Source organism: Nyctibius grandis, chromosome 6, assembly GCF_013368605.1.
Source record: "Nyctibius grandis isolate bNycGra1 chromosome 6, bNycGra1.pri, whole genome shotgun sequence".
NCBI lineage: Eukaryota > Metazoa > Chordata > Aves > Nyctibiiformes > Nyctibiidae > Nyctibius > Nyctibius grandis.
In genome coordinates, this window is record NC_090663.1 from 45,591,492 (window position 1) to 45,616,353 (window position 24,862).

The 24,862-nt window shown below is 38.9% G+C and overlaps 1 protein-coding gene across 1 annotated transcript in view; it reads left to right on the plus strand.

The window, feature by feature from the left end:
* Positions 1–16,223: 16,223 nt before the first annotated feature.
* DDX60 (DExD/H-box helicase 60) overlaps positions 16,224–24,862 on the plus strand; it is a 62,505-nt gene continuing 53,866 nt past the window's right edge. The window contains 8 exon segments of the mRNA XM_068403128.1: positions 16,224–16,263; positions 18,041–18,418; positions 18,553–18,622; positions 20,314–20,491; positions 20,634–20,975; positions 21,909–22,016; positions 23,543–23,704; positions 24,636–24,794. Of these exon segments, the coding sequence (XP_068259229.1) occupies positions 18,055–18,418; positions 18,553–18,622; positions 20,314–20,491; positions 20,634–20,975; positions 21,909–22,016; positions 23,543–23,704; positions 24,636–24,794 (1,383 nt within the window). The 5' untranslated portion in view covers positions 16,224–16,263; positions 18,041–18,054.

Below are 24,862 nucleotides of genomic sequence, written 5' to 3' on the forward strand. Positions count from 1 at the left end.
TCTTTGGAGAGGATGGCAAGAATTAACTGTATGAAGACTGGAGAAGAACATCCTAATAAACTTTGCCTATTGTAATGGCATAGTGTTTTCATACTAACAGCAGTTTTGTGTGCAGCTAAGATCACTTCAAGGAGATTAGTTTGTGGGAGAGGCATATTCTGTATTTGAGGAGTTTTCTAGGCATTACAGTCATTCATCAGTTTGACATCATCTGAGTTTTGTAAGAAGTAGTTTTTCATAATAGATATATTGCAGATTATGTTGGGCCAGCTGAGTAACAGAAGAGGAAAGAATGCTTTAAACATGCTAAAGCACACAACAGATCAATATTGTGCTTTTTGAGGGTGTTTTTATTATGTCAAGCTTGCATATCTTAGTTCATTACTGTTTCCACTAAATTCATAGCAGTGGTGACTTACATATGTTCTTCACATGATGAACAATAAGGTGTGAAAAGGTCCATGAGTGAGGTATGCATCCACTGGGTGTAATGGCCTCTCTTCTGCCTAATACTTTCCCTCCACAGTGTCAGCCAGGGGCTCTGGTACTGCATCAGGTGATGCACTGCTATTATGTGATTGCCCAGACCCACAACCCATTCAGTCTGGGACAGTTGATGCTGCTAAATTTGAGCTCTTTTGATGAGTCTGCTGATGCACTCTCCAGGAATGAAAGGAAATTATAAACAGCTTGCAGTAGCCTTTGGTTTGACCCTTTTCAGGCTAATCATTTCCATTCTTGTACATACCAGCTGCTTATTGCAGCTTTTTATTTTGTTTTCAAGCTGGACCACCTAACAGATAAAGGTTAGCGTACCATCAGTTAATGTGGAATAACTGGGAGAGTAACACCTAGCAATGAAGCGGTGACAAGAGTTAGGGGTGGGCTGACATCAGTAACTATTTAACCCGGATCAGTGGATGCCTCTAAGGTTTATAGGACTGGAGGTCTGGAATGATATGGGAGACCAGAGGAAAATGCATGTCACACATTTGCAGACAGAATATGCATGCTTTTTCATTTCCAAGTACATCTATCGCATATGCCGATTTCTGTATACGTTGGGTCATCTATGAGAATAACTGGCTCCTAATTCTTGAAAGTTTCTTCCCTTAGGGGAAAGATTCTTACAAGCAAAAGTATTGAATGTGACAATCATTGCATCTGGCTTTTTTTTTTCCCAAGGCAGAAGTGTGAAAGATCTGAGAATAGCTGTTGAAGCAATGAGAAGAATCCATTCTCTACTGGATAAAAAGCATGATTTACTGGAGACAACAGATTATCAGAGGATTGCCAAATGCCTTAGATATTTTGGATTTGAGAATTTGGCAGTCTGGATTGTCCACAGGTTATGTTCATGAAATAATTAAAATTTTTAATTTTTCTTTTTTTCTTATATATATTTGCTGCTGCATAGTTGGTACTGTTTTTCTCAAAATATTAAGTTAAAGCAACAACAATATTAGCAGTGAAACCCCTGATAAAGACTTACTTACATTGCAAAATCAAGAACTGTAAAATTCAGAGATGCACAATTTATAATTGTACTACCTGTTGTAAGCAGATAATGGAGTTGAAGTTAAAATTGTCTTTCCTGAATTTGAAAAGTGCAAAACCTCCACAGAAGGCCTCTGTAATAGTATTTTAAATGTAATTCTGTATTCTTTACAAGGAAAAAGGCAACAACAATTTTATTACAGGGAACTGACTCCATAACACATCATCACCAAGGCTTTAACCCCTAGACCTATGACATTGGTGCTGTTTATGAGTGTTCTTAAATGCATAGCACAGCACGGTTGACTGCGTATCAGATAGTGGTGCTTGATACCTTAAGAAGCACTTTCTCTGGGAAGTGTGTAAGCTTTTATAATCAATTTCTTTCTCAGAGTCCTCCAGCAGTTTGTTCAGATTTAAATGACTCTCCAGCAATCCCATTCACTTCCAACTTCTGAGGTCAATTACACACTCTCTAAATTACACTTCTTTTTCTTTTCTAAAGAGCACACACCACCTTAGCAGACCAACTGTGATTTTCTTTACTCTTTTGCCTAATTAAAACTGCTTCAGTCAATGAGGAGTAAAATTCTTTTTCTGCTAGTTGAAGTGATAAGCAGGTATGACTTAAGGCACCCTCATCCACTGTGCCTTTGTATCTTTTAAAACTTGTGTTTGACAAACATTATTAATAAAGATACATACATGGGATTATTATATGCCACACAGAACTGCATCTTAATTGAGACTAGATACATGGTAATCAGCTATTTAGGATCATAATAGGTTTGAGATGATTGATCATCTAATCTTATCATTAGGGGTTCCCATTCAGGATGGAAGTTTATCTTATCCCTTTTCCCATGTAAGGGTGCAAATTTGAATGTAAATATCTTTCAGATGTCCTAATGGCTTTTTGAGTTGCTTTGAAGGCCAGTCTGAAGTTTGAAAAATTGTACTAATTTTGCATTAATTTGCATTTTTTAGGCCTACCTCCCTAAAGAATACAGGCCACTGTATCCATATTTGGGAAAAGTACAAAGCTTGTGAACTGAAATCCTTAAGAGAATATCCATAAGCTTTGAGAAGTCGTGGCAGTTTGGTGAAGTTCCCACTGACTGGAAAAGGGGAAACATAACCCCCATCTTCAAGAAGGCAAAAAAGGAAGTCTCGGGGAACTACAGGCCAGTCAGCCTCACCTCTGTGCCCAGCAAGATCATGGAGCAGATCCTCCTGGGAACTACACTTTTTACAAGGGCATGTAGTGACAGGATGAGGGGGAATGGTTTAAAACTGAAAGAGGGTAGATTTAGATACTAGGAAGAAATTCTTTACTGTGAGGGTGGTGAGACACTGGACCAGGTTGCCCAGAGAAGTTGTGGCTGCCCTCTCCCTGGAAGTGTTCAAGGCCAGGTTGGATGGGGCTTTGGGCAACCTGGTCTAGTGGAAAGGTGCCCCTGCCTGTGGCAGGGGGGTTGGAACTAGATGATCTTTAAGGTCCCTTCCAACCCAAACCATTCTGTGATTCTATATTAGTACGTGATTTATGTTGTTGCCACATATTGTTCTTTTATCCATTCATTTTGTACAGTTGTTTTTTTAAACTTTGCTTAACTCTTCCTACACTGATGTCCACATCATTTGTATGGCATTTCTCCAAATAAGTGGTTAGTTTTGTCAAGCTGGGATGTATTTTGCTTTTGGCACTTGTTTTTACCCAAGTCTGCCCAGAATATTTTCTGGGTCCTTTGATGCAACTGAAAATTTACTAAATGTCTACAGGATCCAGAGCACAGTCAGAGGTCACCACATTTTCTGTTGGTATGGGAGTAGCTCGATTTCAACTACAGCGCATGGGCCATTACCTGTTATGAGAAGAGAGGAAGATAGAGATCCCAGGGTTCGAAATTTTTATCCGGATACATGGCAGGTAATACCATACACTGTGAATTTTATTTAATACGCTTATGTTTATGGGTGTGCACAGCAAGACACTGGTATTACAAGAAATAAATGAAATTCAAAGATAATCTTGAGACATTGATACAAAATTACTCTGACATATATCTTTGAGCCAATAATTATTTTAACAGGCTCAACAAAAAAAAGAGTGAAGGTGATGTCTACTTTCTCATTTCAGTATTGTTCACTTCAAACAAAATGAGTGAAGTCTCAAGTATCATGGGATTGGATTAGGAATAATCAGATCAAAACTTTTTTTTTAATTAATTGCTTAATTTTCTTCTGCTCAGAACTTTGGGATACATCTAGATTATGTTCTCAAGTATTTTCCACCAGAAGTGAAAATCTAAAAAAAAATGGGTGTTTCCAATCTCCAAAAAACTTCATTTTTTCTGGAACAAGAAAGCAAAAGTATTCTAAAGCTTAGATACTGTGAGACATGATAAACTGATGAGGATTGGTAGAAGGAACTAGGATCTTTATTCACCATATTATGCTTTAGTAATACTAAATAGCAGGATGACATCAATTAAGGAAAGATTAACTCCTCTTAACAAGGAAATTCTTTCCTTAAAGAAAAAATTGGTGAAGAAAAGAAGAAAAATAAAAAGAAAATATTGACCCTATATCAGTGAAATGTTATAATTGTGTGTGCGCAATTCTGGATTTATAACAAAAAGTTGTCTTAACTTGCCATCCATTTGCTCCCTTTTCAGAGAGAGATTCTTGATATTGTAGATAAAAATAAGTCTGCAGGGATTGTTGCCTCTACTTCATCAGGAAAAATTTGTGCATCATGCTGCTGCATGGAAAAAATCCTGAGGAAAAACTAATGAAGGGGTAGTTGTGTATGTTGCTCCCACAAAGGTATGACTTTACTACTTTGTGTAGCTTAATACAAAATAGAAATTCACTGCAGTGTTACAGTATCATCAATGTATGTGAAGTAGTGCAGTTACATTGGACTTTTTGAAGCTAAGATGACATGTGCAGGGTGATGATCTAGCTAGCTGGAGTTAAATCCTTAATTTTCAGGATATAATAAATAAAGACAAGACCAAACTCACGTGGAAACGTGCAAAAAAGTTGACAGGTGTTTAGTATGGCCTCTATAATGTGGCTAATCTGATTTTGTGCAATCTTTCTTGCATTCAGTATAATCCTTCTGTCATCATTATTTTCTGATATACTTAGCTTGCTGAGTTGCTTTCTGTTATACCACATCCTTAATCTCTATAAATTATATTTTGAATTGACTTCAGTATACAGTACTATACTGCTGTAGTTACAGTAGTATAACATGGGTAGTTCAGTGATTACAGAATCACAGAATGTTTGAGGTTGGAAGAGACCTCTGGAGGTCATCTGGTCCAACCCCCTGCTAAAGCAGGGCCACCTAGAGTATCTCCAAGGAGGGAGACTCTGCCGCCTCCCTGGGCCACCTGTGCCAGTGCTCAGTTCCCCTCACAGCACAACCCTCTGACATATCAACCACTCCTAGTTTTGTGTCATCTGGAAGATGGTGAACCAAGATCTTTGTTTACTCTTTTTAATCTCTTACTTTTTCTACTTATTACTGAAGTACTGCACTTTCTCAAAAATCAGGCTCTTGTTAACCAAGTATGGGCAACTATTTGTAATTGATTTAATGAAACACTGACAGATGGCTTAGCAGTGACTGATGTTTTCAGATGGGATTTTCACCATGATGCTCTCAACTGTCAGGTATGCTATATTATTTAAGTTATTTTTAAAAATATGATTATTCAAACTTGTGGCTGTATCAGTATTAAAAAGTTCTACCTCCAAATTGTGAACTCCCAAAGAAATAAAAACATACAAAATCTAACACTGTTGGACAAGGGCTGACATTGTAGAACAAATATGCTGTTATTAGCATCACAGTTGTCTCACTGAGGAATGCATATATACACTGATTTAGCACTTACTGTAACTATTTTATTGAAGTGCCAGCTGGAAGATGTAGAATTCCAGCCCAGAAATTAGAGATGTAAGTTATTGGGAATTGTCTCATATGGAGTTAAGGATCTGGAGCTCTTCTCCAAACAATTTCCTTCCTCTTGCACTAACATCCATACACTTATGCACCCAAACATACACATGTGGACAAATACTTACACATACATGCATATACATGCAGATGCACAGAAAAGCACAAAGTAAAATCATTCTTTGTATAAAAAAATAAATAAACACATATAATTGGCTACAGTGACATGTTAGGTTTGCTTACTTTCTAATTGTCTTATTTGTAGTTTCCAGTTACTTATTCCAGAACGAACTTTTTGTCAGAATTTGCCTATCATGACAAATCCCGGGGGAAAAATGTATAAAATAATACAAATCTGTATTGGGATTGTATTCAAAAAGATGAGGAATTGGATCTGTGGGCTCTATCTAAAAAGTAGTTCAGCAGCTTCTTGGACACTGCCGTGCTGCTAACTCTGCATCTTACAAGAAGCCAATGGATCTATCTAATCCCAGGCACAAGCTGCATAAATGAGGAAACCTCTTAGGCCCACAGCAGGCCATTTACATACTGTTCATCATCTGCCACCCAATGGCCATTAGACAAATTGAAATAAAAAATGTGTTCCTTAGTGACATAAAATCATACCCTTTTACCAGTGGATTCTGTGCTAGTTCTTCTTGTTGCTGTTTTGAAGAGTTTGCCAAGTTTGTATAGCTACATCTGCTAGAAAAGTAATACAATGCCTTGTATTTTTATTTTTTTTAGATGGTCACAGAAAGTAAAGAGATGTTGACACCATACTGAGGGGAAAGAAGAAATCTCAAGTTTGTTGACAGATTCCAAAAAAAAGGAAGGAGAAAACAGAAAACTACCAAGACATTAAATAACACATACAGTGTTAGACTAGGTAAGTAGGGGAAACTAAAATACTTTTAATTCAAATATTAGTTTTTTTTAAAATACAGTTACATTTTTTAAGTATATGCATCTAAATTTAGGCACTTAATTCTGTATTTAGAATTGAATGGCATGTATGTCTGCATCCTTAGTACCTACAGTTACCATTGAGATAAATGAGAAAGTAAGCATTTCTGAAGAGTACCATCAGAGGCACTGAGCCAAGCCAATCTACTGGTTTGCTGGGGCAAAAAAGGCTACCCTAGTTTTGCTTCTCCCCTTCTCCACTCTCTTTTCTCTCTCCTGTCCCATCTGTGTGAGCTACCCCATCTCACACTGGCTCTGGTATTGTCTGGCTCCACAGCAAGTGAATTTATGAAAACAATGCAGGAAAGAACTACCATCTTAGTGAGCTGAATCAGCAAATGAGTGACAGAAACAAAACTAGAAAAGGGATGAGGCTGTGTGGTTGAGAGTGAGCAAGGGGTGGAAAAGGAGTGAAATAGCTGAAGGAGAGGTATTATGAAAAGGAAATATTCCCAGCAGCTGCAATGAACTGCCATCAGTCACATGTGACACTAACTTGTACTTCACTGCAAAATACATTGTGTACCATGGGGAAGATAGATTGAGGGTCTCCCTTCTTCTGCTGCTCAATTTGGCCTCAGTAGCTGCAAGTGTAACTATACTTGTACTGATGGGATTATTTTCAGCCTGGATCATACCCCCACAGCCTGTGGGGATGGATCACTGACATGATCCAGGCTGAAAATAATCCTATTCTTTTGGCTGCTTATATTTAACTTTGTATAGCTCAGTGATCCACATCAGAGCAAAGCCCAAGAAGTGCATTCTAGGCATCACTGAGAAGATGATCATCTAGAGCTTTAAGCACGCCTGTATTCAAATGCTGGGTTTTAATATTCAGATTTAAAACCCTAACTGTGTTTACACTGCACTATGAAGAGATACACAATGATTTATTAAAGTGTGTATGTTCCTTGGAGAATGGCGATTTTGTCATCCATCACTACTATCCATGTGCTGCCTTTAACTGTGAAGCATATAAAGTTACATAACAAAAGAAAACAGAATTAAAATGTAAAAAGGTTAGAAAAATGTATTTTTAAGTTGTTTCACGACCAAAACAGGTTTCCTGCTTAGCTTGTCAGATGCAAGACTGTTGTATAAACAAATAATTAAGATTCTCAATTGTTAACATTCCCATATAATTTGAATCAGAGTTCAAAATCAGAGTATTTTGAGGGACACAAGTATTAAATAGAAATTTTCTCTCTTTCCTGTTTTAAAATGCATGCTGAATTGCAGGCGTGAAAGCCAAAGGTATAAACGTCAGAGTGGAAAAAATTTCTTAAGGCATGAGTGAAAAAAATTGCAAGAATAAAAAATATTTCTGTTCCTTTTTTTGTTGTTTTTTCTTTCGACCAGTAGATTGAAAATACGGCTTCCCTTCAGACCGTGCTTTATCACCACGAGAAAGTCTTTTATTATATGACACAATGGTAAAAGTCAGGAAAAATTGGCCAAGGGCCCATGTAAGTACACATTGCTATTATTTCTACAGTTAGCTGGAGCAGATGTTTTGTAAGTGAACTTTCACATTCATATTTTCAAGGAACTGAATCCTGAGGAAATTACCTGCTTTAAATGTAACCCAGTAATCAAAAAGATAGATGCAAGGAAATATGAAAATTAATTGAAAGAGGAACTGAAAAATTGGATTTCACATAATAACAAAGACAGGTAATTACAGTTGTTAATTCCTGTGAGTCTTCTTCAGGTAAAACTAGAAAATCAGATTTAATACAAAATCATTGAGTCTACTTGTGCTAGCAAGAAAGTGAATTCACAACATTTTTTTCTCCAAAATCATTTGTCATTCTTTTGGTAATGAATATATACAATTCCTGCTAATTTTAAGGTTTTGTACCTTGAAGACAATCTTTCTTAATTGTACAGAATTGAACAGAATATACTTGTTTAGTTTGTAAATAATTATAAAGTTGATGATATTTTTTTTAGGTGGCACACAATCTTGAGTTTTTAAATTGATACATATATCATCATAAAAAGAGAGATCAGGAAATACAGTATAATAGGACGCTGCAATCTTGTTACATAAAGAAGCTAGTTATAATTTCAACAGTTTTAAGAAGTATGGTTTTACTTTATGATGAGTTCTTTAGGATTAATGGTTGTTACAATAAATTATTTGCATTTCTGATTCCTAAAATACTTGTATTTATTGTGCATCTCCTTTTATCTTACATTTTCCTTCCTTTTTAAAAATGTTTTAAAAGACTTTCAAAATCTCTTCATTATAAAGATGCAAAGAACTTTTACTTTCCAGACTTAAGGATAAAACCATATGAGAAGAGTATTGTTTTAGATGAGGGAGCATGTGGAGTCATTGAAAAACACATCAAATAGATTCTCCATGCTCTTCTTCAACTATTTCTTTTGTTTCTAGGTTAAGAAGGTGCTAGATTTGCTACAACCTTGTGTCAGTGCTTATTTAGAAAATTAAATGAAAGTCAGTTTTCTACTCTGTTGAAAAGCTGAGAGAAATTAATAAATTGTCTGTATTATTTTTTATGTAAGTTACAACATTAATAAAAAGAAAATATCTACTTTTTAAAATAGAGGGATATTGCATATAATGTCTTGGAATCTAAGAAATCACATAGTAAACGCAATTCTTAGGGTAGGTCTCATTATGAATCTGAAATATTTGAAATTAAAAGGAAAACTTCAATTTCCTCACAAATTCAGAACATCTGTGAGTGGCAAGACACTGAATATAACATATATGAAGTAGTTGTTATTGTTATATAAATTTGCAGATGGTATTGGAATGTATGATACATCTCATTTGACATATCAGGAAAAGCTCTGAACTGTAAGCTAATGGAAAGTTTATACTGCAGCTAGGAATAAATGCAGAGCTACTGAAATATATATGTATTTCCACTGGATCGGTCTAGTTTTAAGAACACTTTCTCATCTTTTTGCACAGTACTGAAGCTACAGTTGATGGCTGTGGTCATCACTCCTTGATAGCCTCCTGTTTCAGTAAGTCCCTCATGAAGTTCCTCACACCTAGATACTTTCTTGCCAACCACTGTTATGCAGCTGAGATCCACAATGACCCCACAGGATTCAGTGGGAGATTCTACCTTTCACAAACACCCCCTAACTACATTGCTTTGGAAAGCAGTTATGATGCTTTTGCCACAAACCTTGGAACTGGAAATTGCACAGAGATGCTCAGGCATCCAGAGGCTTGCTCTTCAGATTGCATAGATGACTGTGCAGACAATACATCTGAAGAATCTGACTTTGGCTCTTTCTCCAAAATCTGATTTCAGATTCAACCTTAAATAGGTGGAACAAGGGGCTGAAAATGTAAACAACTACCTGGAGGAAAAGCAGAAAAGTAAACAAATGTGAAAACCTGAAAAGCATATAAAAGCATTGACAAGCAAAATGGGAAAAATGGGAAAGACAGTACAGAAACAGAAGACCATTTAAGTATTATTTGCACTTGACTCTTCTGAAACATACCAATATTACCAAGTCCACTTCTTAGATGATGAAAGATACAAATAATTTTCTAAAATATAAATAATCCACAGTTCCCTCTCCATTCTCCAGGATCACAAAGAGTTTTTCTGTATCACAGCAAAAATCTTCAAATGATACAGGGGTTCCTACAGATGTTTTCCTCCTTTTCCAAGCTGCCTTTTCTCTGCCAAGCATTATAATATGGCTACTTGAGTGGGACTAAATATCCAGATCTGCTCATGCATCCAGGATCAGTCTGAGATTTTTGACCTGTGATTAGAACCACCAAGAATAAATTTTATCACTTTACATGGAAAACTCTCATCTTTGTTCTAAACAAGAACTAGTTTCATTTTTCCCAAGTCCCTGGCTGCTTCTCTAAGGCCAAAGACTCTTATTTTCCCGTTATTTATTTTCCCCCTACTCACACACAAGACAACATTGCCACAAACACATCATAATTTGCATACATATTAGACCTACTTGTCTTTTTGAACAAAACATCTAAAAAACAAGACAGCTCCCAGCACTCAATCACCAGTGACAAAGTAATTCTGAGTAAGCTCAGATACTGTCAGGGATGTGAGTGTACTAATTGGCATTAATTGCCTTGACAAACCTCACCTGGAGCCTTCCTCTACAGTCCCCCAACCTTGGGGCCATTTAAGCTCCGTCTGGTTGTAGTTGGCTTGTCTTAGCCCTATTCCTGGGTTACTGTGTGGGGTTTCTGGGTTGATCTTGGCTTATTACTTTGCTTGATAATGACTAGGCTGTGGGTAGGACCCTTTGCTGTCACTGCCCTGCTTGCTTGCTTGCCTCTGGTGTGATGGGACTGTGTTCTTCAGTGTGGTTGCTGTTCTGCTCTGCCGGCTTGGTCACTGGCTGGGAGTGGCCCTGCTCCTCCTGCTCCCCAGCAGCTGCACTGATCGATTGTTTTGGCTATATTGTAATGAACTTCAATTATAGTATTTGATTTTATCATAACATTTCATGTTTTCTTCTAGCTGCTTATAAATGAAACCTGTGTTTTTCTTTAGGTAATTTGTAATGACCTCCCAGAAGATTTTGCTGCTGCATTAAATAAGTACAACTGCAAAACAGAGGAGAACTTTGCCCAGTTTCTATTGATTGCTTTTAGAATGGCTGATATGAAACATGAATACTGACTTCCCCTTTCAGAAATTGTAGGTAAATATACTATTTTGATAAGCAGACATACAGTGTAACTTCAACAAACTGCTGTATGGATTGCAGGAAGATTTGGAGGACCATCTGTATGTTTGTGTGTGGGAAAACATAATCTCATATATCAGGCTTGCAGTGCCCTTGTTCTCTTACCATGGTTGTTCTTTCTCTAATCAAAACTTGTTTTCTTATTGTGTCTCCCACCCAGTGCACCAATAAGCATTTTGCTGCTGTTCCTGTGTTTGCATCCCTTTGACAGTTTTCCTCTGTGATAATTGTGAGCTTGAAAGAAAGAGTGAGATATGTTCGGTGTGGTTAGTCTGCGCGCTTGATGCGTACGTGGTGTAGGAATAGTCAGAGATTTCAGTAGGCTGCTACAAATAATCTGTACTGAATTGGTAAAATTATGTTTTACCTATGGATAGAATTTAGCCCAGATCTTGGTGAACTTTTGTTAGGGCTTAAAATGCACATGTCTAACACCAAAGCTAATTTAAATTTTTCTGCCCTATATGTTATGTTACATAAATTTTGCAGCTGGCCCATGCTGGCTGAGGAAAGAGGCTAGGAAGCAAAGTATAGAATTACAAGGGTAAATACTTATTCATGCGCATGAGGTGTGGGGCACACTGAATGTGGTCTTACACAGGGTTCTTATATCCTTCAATTGTTTGGGTACAACACGATTGGACTGTGTAGGAAGTAGTGTACTGATTAACTCATACACTACCTCCTACTAATCATAGTAAAACTTTGCAAAGGAACTGTATTTCTGCAGCATCATCATCCATCAGCGTTCTTGCTGCTCGTCCATTGATCCAGATGTCCCTGGAGTCAGTCTTTCTGTAGAACTTATCTGTGGCACCAGATGCTGGGAGGGTTTCAAAGATGTGTTGGAGGGGCTAGGATGCCAGCATTACCTTAGTTGTCCAGGGGTATCTTTTATCCTTCATGAACAGCTCTAAAAAGCAAAGTCCTTATTTCCAGGCCTGTCCATCGCTGTCCTTCTGGTACTTGCGATGAGGTGGCGTCCTTTGGTTTGCTTTACTTAAATGTGAAAAATACCAGAGATTCCAGTAAAATTCCATTACCCCATGACATTGCAGTGTATAATGTAAACTAGTATATATTAAGAAAGTTAGTATTTTGTACTATAGTTAGCTTTCATACTATGAAGATTGATTGATGTAATAGTTAGAGAAGGAAATTTTCATAACAGTTGTGGGTACAGCCTTTTAAAACAGAGGTTTCTAAAGAAACAGAAGAATAATACTAGCTAAAACTAGTCCTGTTTTCCCCTAAAATTATTCTCCGTAATTACTAAAAGGTTTGAATCTTAAGAAATACCTATTCATCTTGAAGCAAACAGCATGCTTGTGAAATCTCAGATCAGATTCATTTCAGCCAAAATTACAAGTGGGTGAGAACAGAGACTCTATAAATACAAAGTGAGGAAAGATTTACCAGGGTGTAAAAGGATCTCAATCATTTGAAAAATAGAATTTTTCTTTACTAAAGAGTAATTCTTCAAGATTTTAGATGTTTTTCTATAACTTCAAAGTTATAGAGGTAGTGCTTAAATAACACAAGTATGAAGACGCTTTTTGTACGGGTTGGAGAAGGATTGTATGTGTAAATATGGCTACACCTAGATTTTATGTCATTTCTGTTTAGACTTCTCAGGTAATGAATGCACTGACTCAGAACTGGCATCTTACTTAATGGGTTGTAATAATGGAAGAACAGCTATTTCACCTTTGCATGCTTATCCGGAAATGATGATAATTGCTTGTGCAGCAATTATAAGCTCATGAGAAATGCTGTGTCAATGCTTTAAGGTATGTAATTAAAAAGCCTTATAAGGACATATTTCATATCCAGGATGGATATATTTCAGAAAATGCACATGAAATTCTATAGTTTGTGTTTTATTACTGGTTTTGAGGATGTTAATGCGCTTGACAAACATGTAGGGAATCTAACTTCAAAACAGCCACATGAGAAAGGCATTCTTATTTTACGAAGAACACTTTTCTATTTAATGTCAAATTCTTTGTCTCTCCTTTTACAGCCACATGCAATTTACTGATGATCAACAGAATTTACACCTGGAAAAGTTTGTTTCATGCCCTTAAATTTGATAGTATATATCAGTATATATCAGATTTACTTTTCTAGGAAAATATTTGGTCTAACCAGTAACAGGGCTGAGCATGTGTCTCCATCAGGTATAGAAACAAACACATGTATACAACACATACAGGTCGATCAATAGAGTCAGAGAAACCCTCAGCACTCACTAGCTGCTGATCAGGAAGAAGGCCCTTTAGCAGGAAATATATACAATGCACATCCCACCAGTAGCTGGTCCTGTGCACTTGGGCTATCCAGTGGCTGGCCCTGGATCCTGTCTCTCCCCAGTTGCCTCCTGCACAGGCACTCACACGCACACAGAAACAGGTCTCTCAGTTGAGCAGAAGATGTTATGGTCTTGCTGGTATTTGGCCTGGACCCCCTAGCAGCCTGCTCTTCCAGAGGTCTTACCCTTAGAGACATACATACCAGGCTCCTAGGCCACTTCACCTGCTTGCCCGCAGGCCTGGCTTGGTAGTCACTAGGGATTGCACACTGACCTACATATCCTCACTCACTCCTGTTTCTGGTTCCACAGACACATGGACCCCTGTGACTTGTGGTCTGACACCAGGTGCTGGCACTCAGACCTCCATACACACATATGCACACAGAACAGGTAGTCCCTCACCCAGAAATGGAGTTTAATGAGCAGACAGGACAGCCTGTGCTGATTATGTGCAGCTGCGTCACTAGACAAGCATTCTGCCCAGCAACCTGTTTACATGCAATCAGCCTCTTGCCTCCTTATCTGTTTTCCCATGCTTGTTCACCCCTCCAAACCACCTTCATATCTCCTTCCTCCAGAGCAAAACCACTGTTGGGATCCTATTCCAGTGCCTTGCTTACCATTGTGCTAGAAAGCAGAGTAATTTGTCCATGCAGAATGGGCTGCAAACCCACTTCAGAAATCTCACATGAACGGGTAAATCATTATGAACAGATACAGATTCCTAGAGTCTGGGAGAGACTCATTCCTTATTCCTAGAAACTGAATAGAAACATATCAAAATCTAGCTGATCTTAAGAAATGGAGCTGAAATATTTGGATATTGGAGAGCCCTCTATGATGATTAGTTTCAGGAAAAATGAATGAGATGAACAGGACCGGAGTTCTGCCATTTAGAAAGTGCAATGAGAAAATGCACAGTAAAAATACTAATAAAAGTGATTGGGTAATTCTGAATAGTTCCTAATTTAAAACTGTAGCTTGTTCATAATAACTCTATCTTAACACTAAGCAAAGAATTTTTCTTCTACATAAAAGCACGTGCACATTTAATCCTTTCCTTTCATTTTCCAGTGTTTCTTTAAGTGACCTCTGAGAAATGTGGTGGAAGTTCTACAGCTGGTGTTAGACCAGTAAGCAGAGGGTTTCTTATGGTATGGTCTTTACACTTACTACTGTTTGAAAAGTAATCAAAGCATTACCAGATTTCTTATTGCTACTTTCTGTACTTTGTGATGGTACAGTAAGGTTAATGAAAGAAATTAAATTATTCATATATTTAGTTCAGTCTTTGGGTCAAAAATTTCTCCCATTCAGATATGTACTAGTCTTTCCACCATCTGTATTGAATTTAGGGCTAGATTCCAAAACCAGTTGAGGCACAACTTATGCAAAATTTGAACCTATGCATTTATTTTAAAGGAGAGAGCTTACCTTAGCTTCAAGTAAGTGCTGGGGAATTTTATTGTACCACTTGAGGCAAATTAAATACACATTTGTGCTTAGATATAAAGTGATTTAATGGACAATGCATTGGACAGAGTCCTACTGCCATAAGTGGTTCTACAGGGAGTCTGCAAAGATGTGGCACAAGCCCATTTCTTACACATGCTTGTGCCAGCACCAGTCATATCATTACAAATCAATAGTGTAGCATTTCTTATTTTATCAACAAGGGAATTTGTTCTCCCTTATATAGAGTTGTTCCATCTCTAGCATTTCTACTATTTAACCTGGTTCGGGAGTTAGGACTTCCCACTGCCACGACCAGTTCATTCCTTGGTCTCCAATTACTATTGCCAAGCAGTTACAATTTGAATTTCCCCTTCGTAAGATGTCTCAAGTTAAAATTTCTGCAGCTGTTTTTCTGTACTAGATGGTTACTGCCAACTGCTCAATGATTTTAGGCACTCTGATTCATGCTCGAAAGAATGGCTGTCTCAGATCCTCATCTCAAGCATCTCTCTCTACCCCTTCCTCTTTGTCTCATGCATTATTTAGGGAGATCTATAAGAGTGTGGTGGGCTGACCTTGGCCAACTGCCAGGTCACCCAGCTCTTCTCTCACACCCCTCACTCAACAGGAGTGGGAAGAAAATAGGATGGAAAAGCTTGTGGGTCAATACAAAGAGAGACTGCTTACCAGTTACCATCACAGGCAAAACAGACTTAACTTGGGGAAAAGTAATTTAATCTATTGCCAATTAAAATAGATTTTGGTAGTGAGAAACAAAAAATAAAATCTTCAACAGCACCTTCCCCTTACTCTCCCCTTTCTCAGATCAACTTCACTCCTTTATTCTTGACTGCTCTATCCTTCCCCATCCCCTGAGCGGTACAGGGGGGATGGAGGTTGGGGGAGTTAGGACATAATAGTTTTTCTTGACACTTTACCCCTTCTCCAGTATGCGTCCTCTCCATGGGCTGCAGTCCTTCAGGATAAACCTGCTCCAGTGTGGGCTTTCCAGGCTGCAGTTCTTTCAGGACATATCCACCTGCTCCAGTTAAGGGTCCTCCATGGGGGGACCTGACCTTGGTGTTTGCACTAGTCTTTCTCCTTTTCTTCCCCTCCCTGACCCCACTCCTCTGCCCAAGTGGTTCAGCTCTCCCGGCACTTCGGAAACGAAACCTGAACTGGGCAGCCGGGCCGCGCCAGGAACAGAAACCGAAAGCTGGTGGGACGGGCGGCGGCGGGGCCCGACCGCGGGGCCGCCCTCCGCGGCGCCCTAAAGGTGCGGTGGCGGCGCAGGCAGGGCGGGCGGCGGAGCGGGCAGCGGCGGCAGGTACTGTCCCGGCCGGGGCTTGGTTAGAAGCTGTGGTTAGGGTTGCCTTTAGGGTGGGGTTTGGGGTTGAGACTGGGATTGGGGTTAGGAGTGGAGCTGGGTTTAGGTATGGTGCTGGGGTTGGGGTTTGCATCAGGGTTGCAGTTGGTTTAGGGATGAACGAGGAGGCTGGACAGCATGCAGGGGAACATCCAGGACTTTGCAAGCAGCAAGGGAGCACCCTCTGGGGTGGAGGGGCAACAGGGGTGCTGGCAGGGTGTTAAAGCCACCTGGTTACCTCTGCCCACACTGTAGTCCCAGGTACCTCAGATGTCAGTATGTGCACTGCAGAAAAGCATTGATGTGGCAAAGTATTTAAGCTTTTTTTTTTTTTGAAAGGAAATATGGCAGCCTGTACATGAGTATGTACAGATACAATTTTGTTTTCTTTGAGAACGGCTGACTTCACATTTTCAGATACGGAAAGTCACGCTTGCTTAGGGGATAGCTGAAGTAGTGATGGCCGTTTTCTAAGTAAGCCACAATTTCAGCATGCAAAAATACATGATTCATCCCAGAATGGTGTTCTGAAGCCTTTGATACAGCTTTTTCAATTTAGATAAGAAAATGGAGAAAATTCTCAGGTTTATTGCTGCCTTGGCAAAAAGTACGTACGCAGGTACAAAAAAGGTGACTATGTAGCTGTATGTATATAAACAACTTACATTTCATGAAAATAGGTATTGAAGTTCAACTGTAAAGTTACATTAAGCACACCACTGTAATATAGCACACTATGCGTACAGTATTTTACAAGTAGATAATAAAAACATATTTTTGTTTCTTTTTTTCCGCACCTTTGCTAAGAGTTTAATGCAAGGTGAAAATCAAAAAGAAAATTGCAGCTTAGTTTTGGGTTTGTGAAATCTGAAAAATGGAGGTTGCACTTTAGTTTCTTTTGTTAGTTTTTTAAGAAAGGTTATAAGACTAAAAATGATGAAATAGTAATTTTATGGTCTCAGGAACATGAAGGATAACCATATCTAAGGCACATGAATATTGCAGTGGCAAATACTGCAACAGTAAATACTGCATGAGGCTGTTACCTGAATGGAAACTAGAGAAAACTGAAGTTCAGAAGATCTGAGCTGATGTGGCAGGGACTGTGCAGGGTTATCCCAAGCTGCTTGCTTGTTAATTAGCTCAGAGGAACTGAACATCATGACCTTGTAAAGTGGGGAGTTACCCTAACCATTACAGTTGTGTGCTCACTCAAGATTTGAGAATTTTACCTTTGAAAAAAAAGAAGAAAAAAGCTAAAAGTGAATTAAAAAGTGGGATTGATACCAAGCCATGATTACCCACATCATGCAATGAAGATGTTGTGGTGTGCCTACTTGAGAGTGGACTAGCATGAACAGTGTGGGTACAATTCACTTGAACCAGGAAACATGTATCATTCCTTGGAGCATGCCATGTAGATACAGCTAATAAATTATGACTAACCCCCTCAAGGGTCCCTTCATGCAAAGTGCAGAACAGATATGTAATGCTCCTTTTTAGTAAACTTTAAGACAGACGAAAGTGATGTTTTTCCTTATAGTTCATAAAAACATTTATTGATTTTAAAATGTAAATATGTCTCACGGGGATGTTCACAAAATGCTTTTCAATTTCTTAAAGTTTTATTCCGGTGTGATTATGAAGTAGATAATTTAATGGTTGAAGCCTCAGAGCATACCGTATTTCCTGAAAATTATCTCTTGATTACTTAGAGTTTTCTTTTTTTGGATGCCAGAATCAAGATCTGGGATGGATTCTGCCGGAGGTCGTTTCAAGAAAGTTGTTCATAATGATGCAAATGAGAATGCTAGCAGTGAAGATAAGGATAGTGAGTGTAGTGACAGTGAGAAAATAGGCTTCATTCCAACAAAGAAAGATAAAGAGAATGGGAGTACAAGTGACAGTGATGAGGAGGATGAGACCAGTGACAAAGCAGAAGCAGCTGTTACACAGATGCTTAAAGAAGAGGAAGACAGAGAAAAAGAAGTTGAAGACCCAGATTACAGTAATGCTTATAGTATCTCGACCACTGAAGAAGTGACACAGCAGGCATCACAACCTGAAGGCAAGGATTTCAGAGTTCACCAGCACAAATGTGATTCCCAAAGCCCTGGTGAGGAGCTGTTATTAGCTTATGCTCGTGTCTGTGGCATTTGTTGGAGTGTCTTACCTTTTGGCTCTTTTGTAATTTACTGATGAGTGATGGTTATATGGTTCTATCAATAACCATGTATGTGGTTATTTTAGAAATAAGAAAACATGTTGAATTTCTGAAGAAGTTGAGGCTACACATTTGGGCATCACTATCAAGAGCTCAGTAAGTACGGTGGGATTCATGGAAAGAAATGTAATAAATGGTAATAAAAATAGTTTCTTTGAACTAAGTAGACATCACAGTGTAGTACCCCTTAGAGAAAGAAGCTATGTGCTCATCACATAGGTTTGCAGAAAACCAGGAGGCCTAAGGCATACTTAGGATTTCATACTTCCTCCAGCCACGTGAAGGAATATTCCTAATACAATAGAAAGTCTGCCCAAAGAGTAAGGATTGTCTGCACGTTTTAGGAACTGATCTATAATTTTAACTGTTGCTATTTATTCTTTTTCAAGTTCTCTGTCATGCTATTTTTGAGCCTGTTTCCTCACATGTTTTAAGGCTACTACTTTTACAGCATTTAAAACAGTTTTCCCACAAAATTGTCATTTTCATATATACCTTCTGTCTTTTTGCACGTCAGTTCTCATGCATGATCTTCTGCATCTTCAGATTCTGGTTCCTTTCCCTGCTTGATATGGAAAAGGATTAGCAATAGCGCTGTTCACATTGTCAGTGAAGTTCTCTGCATCCTGGAGCTGACATGCTAGAGAGATTAGTATTAATTAAAGGCAGACAATTTAAGTGTGTAAGACAGAAGTTTACATAGTTTTTGTTCATGGAAGGCTAATCATTGCATCAGATAACAAACTGGGCCTGTAAACCAGAGGCTGTTGATCCCAGCCAGAAAAGGAAGGCTGGGTCTTCCCAGGTGTGGACCTAAGGTGATGTGTATCAGGCATTTTTGATAGCCTTGAAGAAAACAAGCATGTTCTTACCATTAGAGTATGGATGTTCTCATAATATGCATTAGTGTTGTAATATGTAATAGTGTAGCATGTAATAGACAAACATGAAAGCAGAGAACCTCTGCTAGAAGGGCCTGTCTCTTCTTCATCTGGACCTGCAAAAATTCTTCAGACTCCTTGGTCTGTCCTGGGTAAACCATCATGTCCCTGGACTTCCATGGATTCTTAAAGAGCTAGAGAATGCAGTCAATTCCTAGGATGTATTACAAATGTCTGAAGTGCTGCCTGTTTATACTTGCCATCTTCAGTGAAGAGGATTTGTTTCAAGTTTGATGTAGGACTGATTAATGTGAATTTTATCAACTTTCATAGTTTTCTGAAACGGGAAGGAGATGAAGAAGTCTTTTAATTCTTTGGTCTCTTGAAGGAATGTATTGTGATTGGATTCCTCTTGCTGTTAAGGTATTTTTCTTGCCATACGTTCCTTGGATGAGGGAGGTAGTTGTCATTGTCATGATAGTTGTTAATAACCCACTTGCTATTTTTAGCTGGAAACTCAAACAGGAAGGCTCTCAAAATATATTTTGTGGTTATTTCCTATGACGTATTTCTTATAGAACAGATAACACTTTCTGCATAAGCAGGCAGGAACAAGAGGTGCCGTATAAGTCAGAGAAGCCTCAGGTGCTATAAAAGTATCCGGAGTTGTAAGGGAGACAATTGCAAATACATTCAGTAACTGAAAGGATTGCAAGCTATTTAGGACTAACCTTAGATCCGAGAAAGATGGTTTGTTATTGATTTAATTTATACATTTAATGTTTAGTTGATTTAATTAACAAAAACATATATTTCAGAATCTCTTAGTAAGCAAATTTCTTCTGTCCCACCTCCCCAACTTTTCTTGAAGTAATGTTATATACATGCTATTTCTTTTTCTTTCAGGTATGTCAGTCTGTTAAAAGACTTTGTTGAGTCTGAGTTCTTTGTGATAGATGGGGATTCCTTACTAGTTATGTTTTTAGATGAGGAAACACAATATCTAAACTTCTTCTACCAAATTGAATGCTTCCTGCAGGATTTCACTGAAAAAGGAGCAAAATACGTCATCGTTTTCTTCAAGGTACTGAACAAGTAACATTTGTTTGCTCTTTAAACCACTGCACTCCTTCAAAACCAACTGCTTGATTCTAATCAGGATTAGGAAACTGTTCCTTGTGTCAACAAATGTAACTGAATAATTTCATTGTTTTTATTTCCCACAGGATGCAGAACAGATGTACTTCCCGTATCCTCATTTTCTTTTCTTACGTACTGCATTAGTAGAACATCTGAGGCATAACACAGGCACCACTATTCATACAGAATTTTCCAGTTGTTTGTCATCCAAATGGGAGATCTTCCTGAAGAAAAGCTATCCTTACTTCATCATCGTATCTGACATAGGACTCACCTCTCTCCAAACAGACTATTTATCTATCTTAATTGCTCATTCATTGTCAAAGAAAATCAATGTTGTGCTTACTTCAGGACAGGAGTATGATATTCTTAGAGTTTACGGATATCATGTTCAGAGTGTATATAAACACAGGTTATTTTTTCAAAAGGTAAGTTACACAACTTCATTGTTTGTTTGCAATAACAGTTTTCGTTCTACTTTGCGGCGGGCGGCAAGGAAGGCACAGACTCTGAGATCGAGGATGCAAGGGCCTGAAGCCGAAAGGCCTAAGGCTTTTTATTGTTATGCTACTACCCTATTTAACTGCTACAATGCAGGAGCCAGACTAGGCAGTTCAAGATAACATCAACATTCACACACTAAGCACTCATCACCCATTCTGGGAAGAGCCAGTGTTCTGGACTCAAAACATCAACAACCATTCCTTGTTTTCAGCTCTGTGTTCAGAACTGACCTTCCACACATGTTTACTTCTTTCATGCCTCAAAAAGCCCTGTGAACTGGTCTCGGCTCCTTTATCTTAGAAGCAAGCAAAAACTATTCTCAGTGCAGTGTTCCCAAGCAAATCTTATGCTCCCCAAGTAAAGCACAGCTGTTTGCAGACTGAGGGTCTTCCACACTACTTAGCAGACTCAATTAAAATATTTCAATATGAGTATTATATTTTACAAATTAAAATTATAAAGCACTGATACATGGCTCATTTTATGTATCTACTAATCTTGCAATCCTTAACAGGCAAACACTGTGATTATAGAATCACAGTTAGTGATTAGTGGCAAATTCCTGCCCTGTTCTCTATAGTCTCATTTCACATCCTTGTTCACTTAAGTTATGGTAGTCTCAAATACAGCCTTTCCCGTATCTTCGGTGTCATGTGTCTTAGTTGACTTGTAATATGCCAGACAAGACTGGGATTTAGGCCAGGGATGTGATTTTTAAAGGACTTTTATTTAAAATAGGTGTTTCTTGGAGGCTGAGGATTGTTATATATCTGAATGGTTTCTGTCTGTGGCTAGTAGTCCCTGATGCATTGTATCTATTGACTTTTGCATATAAATTTGACATCTACACTTCTTAGTATGGACAAGATCTGCAATATGCTTGTGAAAACCTAGTCAGGTACAAAGAACCATTCGTGTGTCTATATGAACATCTCAAGCTGAGCCTGAAAAGCATCCAAAAAGAGGTAATTGGACCTCTTTGATCCTTTTTCTTTTTTCTCCTCAGATTGACTGTCTTCCTCCATTCCTTTACCTGAAATTTTTTCCTAGCCAGAACTGGGGGCTCTCTTTCTTATCCGGAAGTGACGCCCTGGGTCTGAGAAGATCTCTTCTGTGCCCACTATTCTTCACAGCAGCTTGAAGCTGTTTCTTTAAAGTTGACTAAAGTAGGATAGTTCAGCTAGAAGCTGATCGGTGCGATTCCACTTAAGGGGTGCTTCCATCTAGGTGACTGCCTTTATCTTGTAGAAGATGGGAACCAGCCCATTCAGCAGAAAACACCATCTATGGCATAAATCCACCCTTAGCTACCTGGGGGGCTGTGGCTACTACCCACCGGGCACACTATTGCCATTGCCTCACCCCCATAGCAGCAGCTGCCTCTGGTGGGTAGGATGTGGGAGGGTACGTTCAACAGTGGCGGGCAAGAGTCAGTGCTGCTGCCAGCCACAACCTCATCTGTAGAGACATCTCAAAATCTAAACCTCTCTCTTGCAACTGCCAAGGCTTGACCACTCTGTTAACGATAAAAGTATTCACAATCTAGGAATTTTTTTTTAAGAGCTTGATTACAGTTGCAAGATCTGTGCTTGCATGATTAAAGTGATGGATTCATTAATCTTGTTTTACAGTACTTTAACCATAAATATTTGGTATTTTTATGTATATATTATACCTTTAGTGCCTAATATACCCCTGCCATTTTCCTGAGTGTTGTTACACTGCAGTGTTGTGAGAGTACTTCTACTCCTGCAGAGAACAGCACCAAGGCTTCCTTGGACTTCAATGGGAATGATACTGGCCCAGCAAGGTGATTTTTTTCAGTCCAGAAAAAAAGGGTGTTACTTGGAAAGCATTTTAAAGTCAGTAGAAACATGGCTGCCTGGCTACTGCTAATATTTTGTTTTGTTATGATTATCTTTCCTGAGGTAAGTTTGATAATTAGATACCCCAGGACTGGAAAGACATCAGGGTGCAGGGAAGGCAGGTGGCTGCTCCCTCGGTGCCCGGGCCGTGGGAGCTCCCATGGAGGTGGCAGGGCAGGGCCTGGTAGCCAGTACCTGTCCCATGGGCCCAGCCCAGAGCAGGGCAACCAGGGAGCAGATGCAAACCCAGGCATTGGGCACCTTCCTGGCAAAGTGCCAAGGCCAGACCAGGTTGTCAGTCTGCTGAGCTGTGGGGAACTGGAGGCTGGCACTGCTGCAACATCACTGAGGCAGGGACTGATGGCCCCAAGGGGCTGAAGTGGGGCCCTGGGCAGGTGGGGCTGGCCGCAGGAGTTGAGCAGGGACAATCAAGGCTCTTGGTGCCCTCAGGGATATAACAAAAAAGAGCTATTTTTACTAATGATTCTGCCCACTTTTTCTTCTGTAATTTTCATTTCCTTTTTTTTCCCTTCTCTGATGGAACCCTGAAAAGGATAAGACTTATCCTTTATTTGTAATTTTTATTATAGCAGCCATTTGTGCTATTCATAATGTTATGACTACAGGTTCACCAGACTGTCTGTCTGTTGAAACAACTGTGGCCTGAAGGATCCGACATTCGGCGTGTGGTTTGTGTTCTTGCTTGTGCCGTGGGATTAAAAATATACAGCAACGTGTTGGAAAATTCAGACACTTCCATGGGAGCAAAGAGAAAGCAATCAGCGAGAGTAAGAATTTTTTTAGTATGTTTTCAGCCAGTGTCCATAAATGTTTTGCTAGCAGGAGAGAGGGCTGTCCTTCTAGATCCCAAGCTGAAGAGAGGCCCAGCTGCTTCCTTTGTGACTGCACTCTGTAAGTGGTCTAGTTCAGATACTTACTGTGGCCACAGCTTTTGCAAAGGAGCATGGTCTGTCTGTGAGTGGCACTGTGTCGCCTGCCGCAGTGGCTATTCCTGGGGAAAGTTTTACCTTAGGAGCAATTACTTCCGTAGGAAGTTTTACCTTAGAAGGTAGTTGCGCTCATTATTTTTCTTTTCCTAATGTTCAGTGGGATACCAGCTTTTACAGAAGTAAAAGAATGTCTTGCTAACTTTTCCTCAAGTTAGCAAGACATTTCAGAAAAAAGGTTTCTTTCTAGATGCGGTCATGACATCATTTTTGTGACCATACTAGAAGCCTTATATTTTCATCAAGTTAACACAGGCACAATGTATCAGTAATATTTTATGAGACACATATCCAGTGGACTACAGGATAGCTACAAGTGGTTAGCACAGATGGATTTCTGTAAAAGCTTTTTGCCGTGCAGTTGAGAAAAGAGCATAGGCCTATATCTCAGTATTAACTTTTCCACTTAAAATAATAACATTTGTAGCCAGACACACTGACAATTGTTTTTAAGTTTTGTCATGATTTCATAGTCATATTCTCTTCGGAAAAGAGATTTTCTTTACATTATAACTGGTCTGCATTCACCAGCACTACAAGAATGTTCGTTTTGAAGTAAGTGTATCCACAAGTAATTACAATGCACAAATTTTTAAATAGATCAAAATTATTAGCTGCTTTAACAAAGTGCAAACCACTGAATTAAGTAGAGGTGAACACAATTATTTTACTGGAGGACATATAGTCAACTTTATTTGTTATCTCTCAACAGGGAAGAAGTAAACCCCTGTCTTCAGAAGAAGCAGCTGACCTCTGTAGAATGCAATGTCTTACAGTGACTTTTCTTCTTCATATGCCTCTTTCACAGCGAGCTCAGATTAGGATTATTAAATCCTGCTGGACTAAGCAAGTTTTACCATTAATAAAAATGGTATGTGTAGCACTGTCTTACTTCCCCTGTCATCAGGTGCAATTGTCATTTCAGTTTTCATTTTCCTT